Genomic DNA, 12202 nt, shown 5'->3' on the forward strand with positions numbered 1-12202 from the left:
CAGCATCTCTTATTCGTCTCAGACCGACTCATTATAATAAATACTCCCCATCACAATTAGTATTTGGTCATGAACCAAATATTGCTCATCTCCGAATCTTTGGTTGTGCTGTATATGTGCCTGTAGCACCACCACATCGTACTAAGATGGGCCCCCAAAGAAGGTTAGGTATATATGTTGGGTTTGAATCACCCTCTATTATTCGCTATCTTGAGCCATTAACGGGAGATTTATTTACTGCCCGATTTGCAGATTGTCGATTTGATGAAACAAATTTCCCACAATTAGGGGGAGAGAAAAAAGAAATTAAAAGAGAAATTGTGTGGAAAGTTCCATCACTATCTCATTTTGATCCACGTGCCCCCATATGTGAATAGGAGATCCAGAAGATCATTCACTTGCAAAAAATAGCAAATCAAATGCCAGACGCATTTACTGATTTGAAAAGGATAACTAAGTCACATATCCCTGCAGAGAATGTGCCTATCCGAATTGATGTCCCAAAGGGACAATCTACTAGTGTCATAGCCTCTGAATCTCATACACGCCTGAAGCGTGGTAGGCCATTGGGCTCTAAGGATAAAAATCCTAGAAAAAGAAACACGAAAAATGATCAAAATGACACTACGAAAGAATATCATGAAGATATTCAAGATCTGACTAATCCCGATACTCCTGAAGATATTAGGGAACCCGAGACTCAAGTAAATAAAGAACTATCATTGAGTTCTTCTAGTGATGGGATAAATTTGAATCGATCGAAGATTATGGTGGATAATGTTTTTGCATATAATGTTGCACTAAATATTATGAAAGACATTGACGATCAGGAACCCCAATCTGTCGAAGAATGTCGACGAAGATATGATTGGCCAAAATGGCAAGAGGCAGTTCAATCATAATTGAATTCACTTGCCAAACGTGAAGTTTTTGGACCTGTAGTCCAAATGCCTAATGGTGTAAAACCAATTGGCCATAAATGGGTTTTTGTGCGAAAAAGGAATGAGAGAAATGAAATTGTGAGATACAAGGCACGCCTTGTTGCACAAGGATTCTCTCAACGACCTGGTATCGACTATGAAGAAACATATTCACCCGTTATAGATGGCATAACATTTCGATATCTCATCAGTTTAGCTGTACATGAAAACCTTGAAATACATCTGATGGATGTGGTTACAGCTTACCTTTATGGATCACTTGATAATGAAGTCTATATGAAAATTCCTGAAGGATTTAAAATGCCTGAAGCAATTAACTCAAAGTCTCGGGAGATGTATTCAATCAGATTACAAAGATCATTGTATGGTCTAAAACAATCAGGGCGCATGTGGTACAATCGCCTCAGTGAGTACTTGGTAAAAGAAGGTTATATAAATGATGTCATTTGTCCATGTGTTTTTATTAAGAAATCAAAATCAGAGTTCGTTATAATCGCTGTTTATGTTGATGACATAAACCTAATTGGAACTCCAGAAGAGCTCCAAAAGGCGATTGAATATTTAAAGAAAGAATTTGAGATGAAAGATCTGGGAAAAGCAAAACTTTGTCTTGGTTTGCAGATTGAACATTTGACAGATGGGATCCTTATCCATCAATCTGCTTATACCGAAAAGGTTTTAAAACGATTTTACATGGACAATGCGCATCCCTTAAGTACTCCAATGGTTGTTCGATCACTTGAAGTGAGCAAAGATCCGTTCCGACCTCAAGAAGAAAATGAAGAGCTTCTTGGTCCTGAAGTACCATATGTTAGTGCAATTGGTGCACTTATGTATCTTGCTAACGCTACAAGACCTGACATAGCGTTCTCTGTTAATTTTCTAGCAAGATATAGCTCTTCTCCTACACGAAGACATTGGAACGGAGTTAAGCATATATTGCGATATCTGAAGGGAACTAGCGATATGGGTCTGTTTTATACTAACAAAGGTAGTACATATCTTGTTGGTTATGCAGATGCAGGTTATTTATCTGATCCACATAAAGCTCGATCTCAAACAGACTATTTGTTTACATGCGGAGGTACTGCTATATCATGGCGATCCACAAAGCAGTCCATTGTTGCTACTTCTTCGAATCATGCTGGAGATAATAGCTATTCATGAAGCAAGTAGAGAATGTGTGTGGTTGAGATCAGTGATACATTTCATCAGAGAAAGATGTGGCTTGAAGTGTGATACAAAAATACCCACAGTATTATATGAAGATAATGCTGCATGCATAGCTCAATTAAAGGGAGGATTTATAAAAGGAGATAGAACGAAGCACATTTCACCAAAATTATTTTTCACACATGATCTCCAGAAGAATGGTGATATTGATGTACAACAGATTCGTTCAAGTGACAATCCCGCAGATTTGTTCACCAAATCTTTGCCAACTTCAACTCTTGAGAAGATGATATTTAAGATTGGAATGCGAAGACTCCGACATCTGAATCTTGGTCTTCGTCAGGGGGAGTGAAAATACGCGTTGTACTCTTTTTCCCTTAATCAAGTTTTGTCCCATTGGGTTTTCTTGGTAAGGTTTTTAATGAGGCAACTCTCAAAGCGTATTACTAGATATGTGTACTCTATTTCCTTAATTGAGGCTTTTTCCCACAGGGTTTTTCCCAATAAGGTTTTTAACGATGCACATCATCTATGGACATCCAAGGGGGAGTGTTATGAAATTATGAATGTCCATTTCTCAAATATAATGCTCCTTCCACCATGTTAATGGTTCTTCCTTTTTCTTCCACCATGTTAATGGCTCTCCCATTTTCTTCCACCATTTCATATATTAAATACATATGTATCACTATAAATAGAGACATAAATTTTCATATGAGATACATTTGTAAAAACATTTTGGAAGAATAGTAAAAATCTCTCCTCTTTTGTCATTCTATTTCTAAGGTTTTCATCCTTTAATATTGTGACTCTTTTAGCTTCATTTTACAACAAATTCATATTAATGTATTGTATTAGTCTTCAATATAAAGATAAAGAGACCAACAAATACTGTGATAGAATGGTAAATACTTCTTCATTCTTAATTAGATGTTTAGATTGGAGCTCTGAATATGAAATCTTTCTTCATTTCCAATGCTTTGAAACTTCCTGACATGAATTCGAATTAGTCGGACACCAAAAGAGACTGGACATCGTGAGAAACCGAAAAAGTAAATATATAGAGACCAAAGATTGTGGTGGAGTGATGAGTATTCCTCTATTTGTAATTAGAGGTGAGTATCGAGTAGCCTTTAAAAGGAGCATTTTACCTCTTATAGATGAACTTCTCAATGCGAATTCAAATTAATCGAACTAGAATCAAGTCTATATCGGACATTGAGTAAAATTAAAAAGATAAATATGCTCCTATATAGAGAGGGGGAGGGGACGCGTTGAATCAAGACTGTGGCCTGTGGGTAAGGAAAGGGTCAAAAGTCTAGTTAAGATTGATTGGGTCTAAACAGGGGCGGGGTTTATACGTCAAAGAATTTTGAGTATAGACTATAGAGAGAATGTTCTGATCTGAGAGGCTATTTGGATCACATATTAACTATTGAGGGATTATAATGCAAAAGTTGTTTATGCAACGGATAAATATGAAAACTTACATATATATTAATAATAAAAATATTATTATAGAATAGTAGTAATAATTAGTAGTATGGAGAGCTTATTATGCATTGTTAGAGCCGTCAATGTGGGCTAAGACCCGTGGGCCGACTCAATCCAGCCCGTGATTTGATAGGATTGAGCTTGAACTTTTGGAGCTCATTGAAGACCAAGGCTTTTAAGCCCAGCCCGAGTAAGCGCGCTGGCCTGTGGGCTTGAGCACGCGTGGGTTGGGCCGCCCCGTGGACCAAATAAAAAGATTTAATTAAAAAATAAAAAAGAATAGAAAGAAAGTGAAGATATTAAGACAACCTTGTCACAAGCAGATTCTGATGTGTTTGACGAAGATGATGTGCTGGTGTTGGATATGTCATGTGTCATGAAAGTTTCTTAAAGAAGTTTATTTTTACTTTAAATGGACGGAATATTGTCATTTTGTTTTGCATTTTATTGAGATCTATTGGAACAAAGCTAGGTTAATTCCTGGAGTATTTACCTAGTTGTATTGCTACTCATTGACTGTTTAGTTTGCTGTTAATATCTCTATTTGGTTCGAGTGATATCAGTTATTAGTATGTTAAGTGTTAACAATATCAAAAGTTATTCAGTTTCGCAGAAGGTTAGATCCTACAAGATCGTTTTCTTGTTCAGTTGTACCCAAAATATTTGCATAGAATGGTATGGATTTCATACCGAAGCCATACAATCAAATCTTTCTTGAAGCCAAACTTAATAAGCATTATTAGAATCATTTTATTTGTGGATTTGAGACTTGGTTAGCAAGTAGTAACACCATGTAATTTTGTCTTGCAAATATTTATGTTAGCATTTTTAAGTTAGAATTCAAATTAAAAGATTATGAAAAATATTTGTTTTAAGAAAGTGGGCTGGCCCGCCAGGCCCGCAGCCCACGTAGTGATGGGTTGGGCTTGCTGTTTAAAGGCCCCTCAAAATTGTGGGCCAACCCGACCCGTCAAATTTCAAAGCCCGCATGGGTTAGCCCGGATGGGCTGCGCCAACCCGTTTTGACAGCTCTAGACTATAATGATAGGAGTATCAACATTAACTCTGAAGCAACTATATAGAGCTACACTTAGCAAATCACATCCCCACACATTACTATTTTGTTTGTGAGCCCTTTACTGTTCTAAATTAGATAGACTTTCAATGGCTGGAAAGACAGTCATAGAGATGAAGCGTGTGTTACATCCCAATAGTGCTATTTAGTTAGCATTCGTAGAACAAAATAAGTAGGATTAGTTGTAAATAAGTAGATGGGGGAGAGGGAGGTTGGTTGTAATTGAGACATGTTTTTGTAACAATTATCCCCTGAGATTTAGGCAACAGTGTTCAGGATTACATTAGCATGATTGGATTTTGTTCAAAATTCAGACATATCTGGCAAGGACACATAGACACACACAAAGGAGGGGAGGGAATTGGTTGATGAACAAATAAAAGAAACAAAAAAGGCAATGAAGAATCTATAGGAACGTGACCCTGAATGAGTTATTGGCAAGTGATAAAAAGATTCATAAGATTAGACAAGAATGTTTCTGAAAGTGCAATATGGGAAAGGTAACAACAACGAAATGATATAGTAGTGAATTACATTGCATATATTTTACAAACTTATGTCCAAATTATTATATCATAAATACTTCACTTCCATCTAAGTACAAGTCCAGTCTCAAACACACCAAATACCAAATCATACTTCAACTCTTAATTTTTACAAGCCAACACATACACATCATCACAAACCCGATAATCTGGACTTTCATGAACTTATTTAACTTTAGGACATACGTCTTACTATTGCTATAATTAAAGTGCACTAAGGATTTAGCCCCTCGTAACATCCACGTAGCTTGTGAGCAATGGAATGATAGAGGCAACACCTTAATGCGGATAAGCCAAGGATGAACTGCCTGTCGATAGCCAAGGATGATCTGCCTATTCTATCAACCAAATCGCGGTCAGAGACCTCCATTTGGTTGTAGTAAGGACGAGAAGTTATCAAATTTTGAGGTTGCAGCAGCTATCTGCTACTGCAGAACCCCACTTACTGGCCATGAGAATATCATGGCCAGTATTCATCATATCAAGAAATGCCTCAACAGAGGGCCTAGGATTCTGAATTGGAAAAGTATCAAAATTTTCCCTGGAGTACAAGCTAGTGACCTCTGATGAATTACATGACATTCTGCTATCCTTTGGCGAGTTAAAATTGCCTATATGATCCGAGTCAGACTGTAGAACTTCAGAATTTTGTGATCTAGTGGGTTGAGATTTCCTGTTACTAGTCCTGGTTGTACCATTTGTATCATCATTGGTACTTCCGTTCATCTTCCTCGTGTTCAAGAAGCGGCCACCGCCTCCCCTAGGTCGGCGCATGGCATGGAGATGGCGTGAGAGGTGCAAGAACGGCTGTAACCATTAAACCATAAGAAAAATTAAGCAACCAAAGTGAGAAACAAAAAAGGAAATACAGGTATGAGTAAAAAAGCTAGCCGGAAGTAATCTCTTCGTGAAACACATTTTAGTTATATGCTTTTATGCCTCATCTAGTAACTACTAGTATCTAAACTTAGCATCATATCAAATCTAGAGAAAGAGAATGCTAATACTTATTCTCTTATCGGGATAGAGCACATTACTAACATGAAAACGCCATGAGTCAATGTCATTCATAACTATTTAGTCGAAACAAGAATTTTACCTTGCGTGGTTTAAGCAGTTTATTCTCCATTTCCTTGGCACGAAACTTTCGACGCCTAAGTATACCATGATATTGCTTGGCATTGACAAATATTGGACCTTCATCAGAGGTCAAATTCAATGGTAGCATAATCCGGCCCTTCAAAATTTTGAGAATATATAGGAAGTCTGTTATGAGAATTTAATTTCTGTATCGTTTAGTTAAAAAGAATCTTAGACAATACTGCTAATGGATAAGAGATGTCAAGAGTATAGGAAACTTCCACAGAAAAGAGATTGACTAAAAAATAACTAATGTAATCCTTCATAATAATTGAATTAATAACCTAAATAATAAAGTAGGTTACCTACTACAAGAAGTTAAAACGCAGTAATAGTGTAAAATGTTTTTTTCCTCTAACAATAGAATGTATATAAGTTAAATCCAAAATAATTTACCAGGGGCTGAGCAAATCCTAGCTCAAAGTGTCCTTGATAGTCCATATTATATGGTTGCATAGAAACAGCATTTGAAAGCTTTTCTGAAGATTTGGAATAACATGATTGAGAGTCTGCATAAGTAGTGTAAATAAGAGTTTAGTGAAAATGCCATATAAAAGCATCACTCCAATTGGTTAGTTAAATCAATATAAAAGGTATCCTTTTAGGAAAGCAAAACAAGGAAAGGTGAAACTTGTACGCAGGGCCGGCTCTTGGGTAAGGCCGCCAAAGCTCTTGCTTTAGGCCCCACTATTTTTGGGGCCCCATTTTGAATTTTTATGAACTATTTTTTTTTTTTAAAAAAAGGTATTTTAAAGTTAAAAAATATGATTTTTAATAAAAAGAAAAGAAATTTTTAAAATAAATTTAAACAATTTAAAGCATATGAAAAAAAATTCAATTTTTTATTAGTGGTAACAATTTGAGATCACTAGGTGATGAGAAATTTATTTGGACAATTCTAATTAAAAGAAGATCGCCTTATCCTGAAAAGAATTTTAAAACATAATAGCCACTCAGATATTGATGAATTAGACTAATTTTTGGAAGTAAAAGTGTTAAGAAATATAGTAAAAATAGAAGATAATATTTCAATTGATACTCTCAATGAGATAAAAAGACCTGATATTTTTTCAAATGTCGATATTGCTTATAGAAAAATGTTAACAATTCATGTAACAGTAACATGTGCCGAAAGAAGTTTTCAAGTTATTTCAATAAAGAATTATTGGAAAAAAATTGATTATCAAAAGATCATTAGTAACTTTGCATTCCGAAAAGTTAAAAAAAAAAATAATTATATTAAAGGCCTCCTATCGAGGTTTGGCTTTAGGCCAATAACTTTGTTGAGCCGCCCCTGCTCGTAAGATAGCTGACCTCAGGAAAAATGAGAGAGTAAGAAGACTCCGGTTCACATTCTATAGCTCAATAGAAATTAAATGAAAAAGAAGCAGCAGCAATATTGCACATATATTCTCCAGCTTTGATGTAAATTGCTTATGAGTTATGATCTTCAACAGTTGTCTAGGAGAAGTTTGAGTTTGATTTATCTTTAGTGAGAGTGACACAATTTGAGCCTTAAGTAGCTCAATGAAATTTCAACCATTCCCTTTAAATCTCTTCTTGATCTTCCTTTGGTGTTGGATAAAAAATACTCTTAAGATGGTATATTATTATTTGTTTTGAGCCAAACTCGTACGACTTTTTCAAAAAGTCTCATACCATTAAAAATATCGTTACACCTTAAAGGTGTTGATAATAGGATCTGAACTTTCATATCATATGTACTCTTTATTCATTCAAGCCCGTAAAAATAAAGAAAGTACAACAAGATCGCAACTTTCATATCATATGCCCTTGTTCTTCAGAGTAGAGCTCTTACATTGCAATACTAAACTTGTTAGAATATAACTATGCACGTCTTTACCATACGAAATCAAAATAGTGCAAAAAGATTTCAAGTTCTACGCAGTACCAGTGTAAAACAAAAGCATAATCATGTCACTTTTAACATAATTACATGTCAATTATAAGATGAACATTAATTGATAATTTTAAACTTTCGTAATATAATAATTACCAGAGGAAATATTGAATTCAGTAGTGTCCCACCAAGGTGGAGTACTGGACAATGAAGTTGCATAGGGATTTTGGACAACTCCTCCACTCACTTTGGTAAATATCATGGTCATATATAGATATGCACTTTAAACCAATTAATAACACCTTTCTTTGAAATCCTCAAACAAATTCCTGCAATTCAATAACAAATAGTAATTCGTAAGTTCCCACTAAATTGGGCATCAACTAAGGTAACATTTTTCACACTTAACTTCACCACCCATAATATACACAGAGAGAAAATATTGTAATTAAACCCACACTTCTATGGTGATTGGCGGAGCCACACAGAATGAAGGATGGTGAGTTGAATACCCCCTTACCAGAAAATTGTACTATGTATATGTGTCAAAAATTATTGGTAGCCTATATATTAAATCTTGAATATCCTTAACTAAATTTCTGTCTTCACCACTATTAATTAAGTTTTCCCCCACACTTTTAAATCTTAGTGTTCAACAAATTATAGAAACTAGAGGAGAAAAGGGAATCACAATTTAGAGAGAAAAGAAACTAGAGAATGAATTCTTAGAGAAAAAGAACAAAAGAAATACTAGTTAAGATATATAGTCCAAGATAACAAGATAATTATTTTAAGAAAAAGCAAGATTACTAGAAAAAAGAACATATTAAGAAATTAAAATAAAATTATGAGTCGCCACATAAAAATTGTAAGAGCATGAACATAACTAAGACCATTAATCAGATATGCATCAGACAAAGTTAGTAGGTATAAAAGATATATACTTGAAAACAAACAAGAGCTTTACTGTACATCATGAACCAGAAATTGCAGAAAGCTAGAAAAAAAAGAGGAATAAATCAGCTATATGTAGATTTAATTACATAGTACTATTTTTTGGCAAAAAAAGAAAAAGAAAAGAAAAAAAGAGAGAGACTAGCAAGAAGAAGAGAAGAGGGAGATACACATACACAGTAGTAATTGTATGAGAATCAAGAGGAACCTTACTTGCTAGGAAACATAAAGAGAGAGAGAGATGGGCAAATAGATAGAAGTGGCCTAAGAAATTACTATACTACTATATAAGCATGGGTCTTCGTCGTCCGTTAAGCATAAAAAAAAAAAGTATGGTTCCCATATTAAACACCAATTAATATTAAAAAATAAAAATAAAAACACTAACCAATATTTAAAAAAAAAAAAGTTAAAAAAGTGGAACTCACCATCTCCAAACTCACAGGAAAAAAAAAGGTAGACCTCATATTAACAAAATCAAGCAATATAAAAAAAAAGTAAATCCCATATTAAAAAAACAAACAATGTCAAAAAAAAAGTGCAGACTTTGTATTCGTAGCAAACACTAATATAATAAAGTTTTAAATACGGAGCACAAACTACAATGTTATATTAATCGTGTTTTGAACATAGTATCCCATATTGACAAAATCAAGCAATATAAAAAAAAAGTGAATCCCATATTAAAAAAACAAACAATGTCAAAAAAAAAGTGCAGACTTTGTATTCGTAGCAAACACTAATATAATAAAGTTTTAAATACGGAGCACAAACTACAATGTTATATTAATCGTGTTTTGAACATAGTATCCCATATTGACAAAATCAAGCAATACAAAAAAAAAGTGAATCCCATATTAAAAAAACAAACAATGTCAAAAAAAAAAAAAAGTGCAGACTTTGTATTCGTAGCAAACACTAATATAATAAAGTTTTAGATACGGAGTACAAACTACAATGTTATATTAATCGTGTTTTGAACATAGTATATAATATATATATATATATATATATATATATATATATATATGCATAAAAATAGTGCAAACTAATAATGTCCAAAAGGGTGGGCCCCATACTAAACAACACCAACCAATATAAAAATAATTAAAAAAAAAAAGAAACTATATAAAGCATGGGTTTAGACCCATGCTTCGTCGTCCGTTGTCCCTTGAAAAAAAAGGGGGGGCGGGGGGTGGGCCCCATACTAAATAACAACGAGCACTAAAAAAAAAGGAAGAAAAAAAAGTGGAACTCACCATCTCCAAACTCATGCGAAAAAAAAGTGGATCCCATATTATCAAAATCAAGCAATATCAAAAAAAAAAAAAAAAGTGAACCCCATATTAAAAAAAATATAATGTTAAAAAAAAAGTGCAGACTTTGTATTCATAGCATACACTAATATAATAAAGTTTTAGATACGGAGCACAAACTACAATGTTATATTAATCGTGTTTTGAACATAGCATATGTATATATATTATATGCATAAAAATAGTACAAACTAATAATATCCAAAAGAAAAGTGCACCCCATAAAGGGTGGACCTCATACTAAACAACATCAAGCAATATAAAAAAAATAAAAAATAAAAAGTGGAACCCACCATCTCCAAACTCACGGTAAAAAAAAGTGGACCCCATATTAACAAAATCAAACAATATCAAAAAAAAAAAAAAAAAGTGAACCCCATATTAAAAAAAAATAATGTAAAAAAGAAAGAAAGTGCAGACTTTGTATTCGTAGTAAACACTAATATAATAAAGTTTTAGATACGGAGTACAAACTACAATGTTATATTAATCGTGTTTTGAACATAATATATATATATATATATATATATATATATATATATGTGTGTGCATAAAAATAGTGCAAATTAATAATGTCAAAAAAAAAGTGCACCCCATATTAAAAAATCAAACAATATCCATGTAATTTCCAAAGTATCTCATTAAGTCAATAATGATGAATTCATTGCCACGTGCGTATTCATAGAAAACACTAATATAATAAAGTTTTAAATACGGAGCACAAACTACAATGTTATATTAATCGTGTTTTGAACATAGTATCCCATATTGACAATATCAAGCAATATAAAAAAAAAAAAGTGAATCTCATATTAAAAAAACAACCAATGTCAAAAAAAAATGTAGACTTTGTAGTCGTAGCAAACACTAATATAATAAAGTTTTAGATACGGAGCACAAACTACAATGTTATATTAATCGTGTTTTGAACATAGTGTATATATATATATATATATATTATATGCATAAAAATAGTGCAAATTAATAATGTCAAAAAAAAAGTGCACCCCATATTAAAAAATCAAACAATATCCATGTAATTTCCAAAGTATCTCATTAAGTCAATAATGATGAATTCATTGCCACGTGCGTATTCATAGAAAACACTAATATAATAAAGTTTTAAATACGGAGCACAAACTACAATGTTATATTAATCGTGTTTTGAACATAGTATCCCATATTGACAAAATCAAGCAATATAAAAAAAAAATTGAATCCCATATTAAAAAAACAAACAATGTCAAAAAAAAAAAAATGTAGACTTTGTATTCGTAGTAAACACTAATATAATAAAGTTTTAGATACGGAGCACAAACTACAATGTTATATTAATTGTGTTTTTAACATAGTATATGTATATATATTATATGCATAAAAATAATACAAACTAACAATGTCCAAAAAAAAAAAAGTGCATCCCATAAAGGGTGGACCTCATACTAAACAACATCAAGCAATATAAAAAAAAAAATAAAAAAAATAAAAAAAAAAGTGGAACCCACTATCTCCAAACTCACGGTAAAAAAAAGTGGACCCCATATTAACAAAATCAAGCAATATAAAAAAAAAAAAAAAGTGAACCCCATATTAAAAAAAAATAATGTCAAAAAAAAAAGTGCAGACTTTGTATTCGTAGTAAACACTAATATAATAAAGTTTTAGATACGGAGTACAAACTACAATGTTATATTAACCGTGTT

At 32.9% G+C, this 12202-nt stretch overlaps 1 protein-coding gene across 1 annotated transcript; it reads right to left on the reverse strand.

The window, feature by feature from the left end:
* Positions 1-5219: 5219 nt before the first annotated feature.
* On the reverse strand, positions 5220-10250 carry LOC132605457 (nuclear transcription factor Y subunit A-10-like). Its single transcript, XM_060318600.1, has 4 exons — positions 8386-10250; positions 6765-6877; positions 6328-6465; positions 5220-6035 (listed from the first exon to the last, which is right to left on the reverse strand). The coding sequence occupies exons 1-4, from the start codon at positions 8495-8497 to the stop codon at positions 5625-5627; spliced, it is 774 nt and encodes a 257-aa protein (XP_060174583.1). The 5' UTR covers positions 8498-10250; the 3' UTR covers positions 5220-5624.
* Between the last annotated feature and the right edge of the window lie 1952 nt (positions 10251-12202).

The sequence above is a fragment of the Lycium barbarum genome, chromosome 8 (assembly GCF_019175385.1).
Source record: "Lycium barbarum isolate Lr01 chromosome 8, ASM1917538v2, whole genome shotgun sequence".
NCBI classification, from domain to species: domain Eukaryota; kingdom Viridiplantae; phylum Streptophyta; class Magnoliopsida; order Solanales; family Solanaceae; genus Lycium; species Lycium barbarum.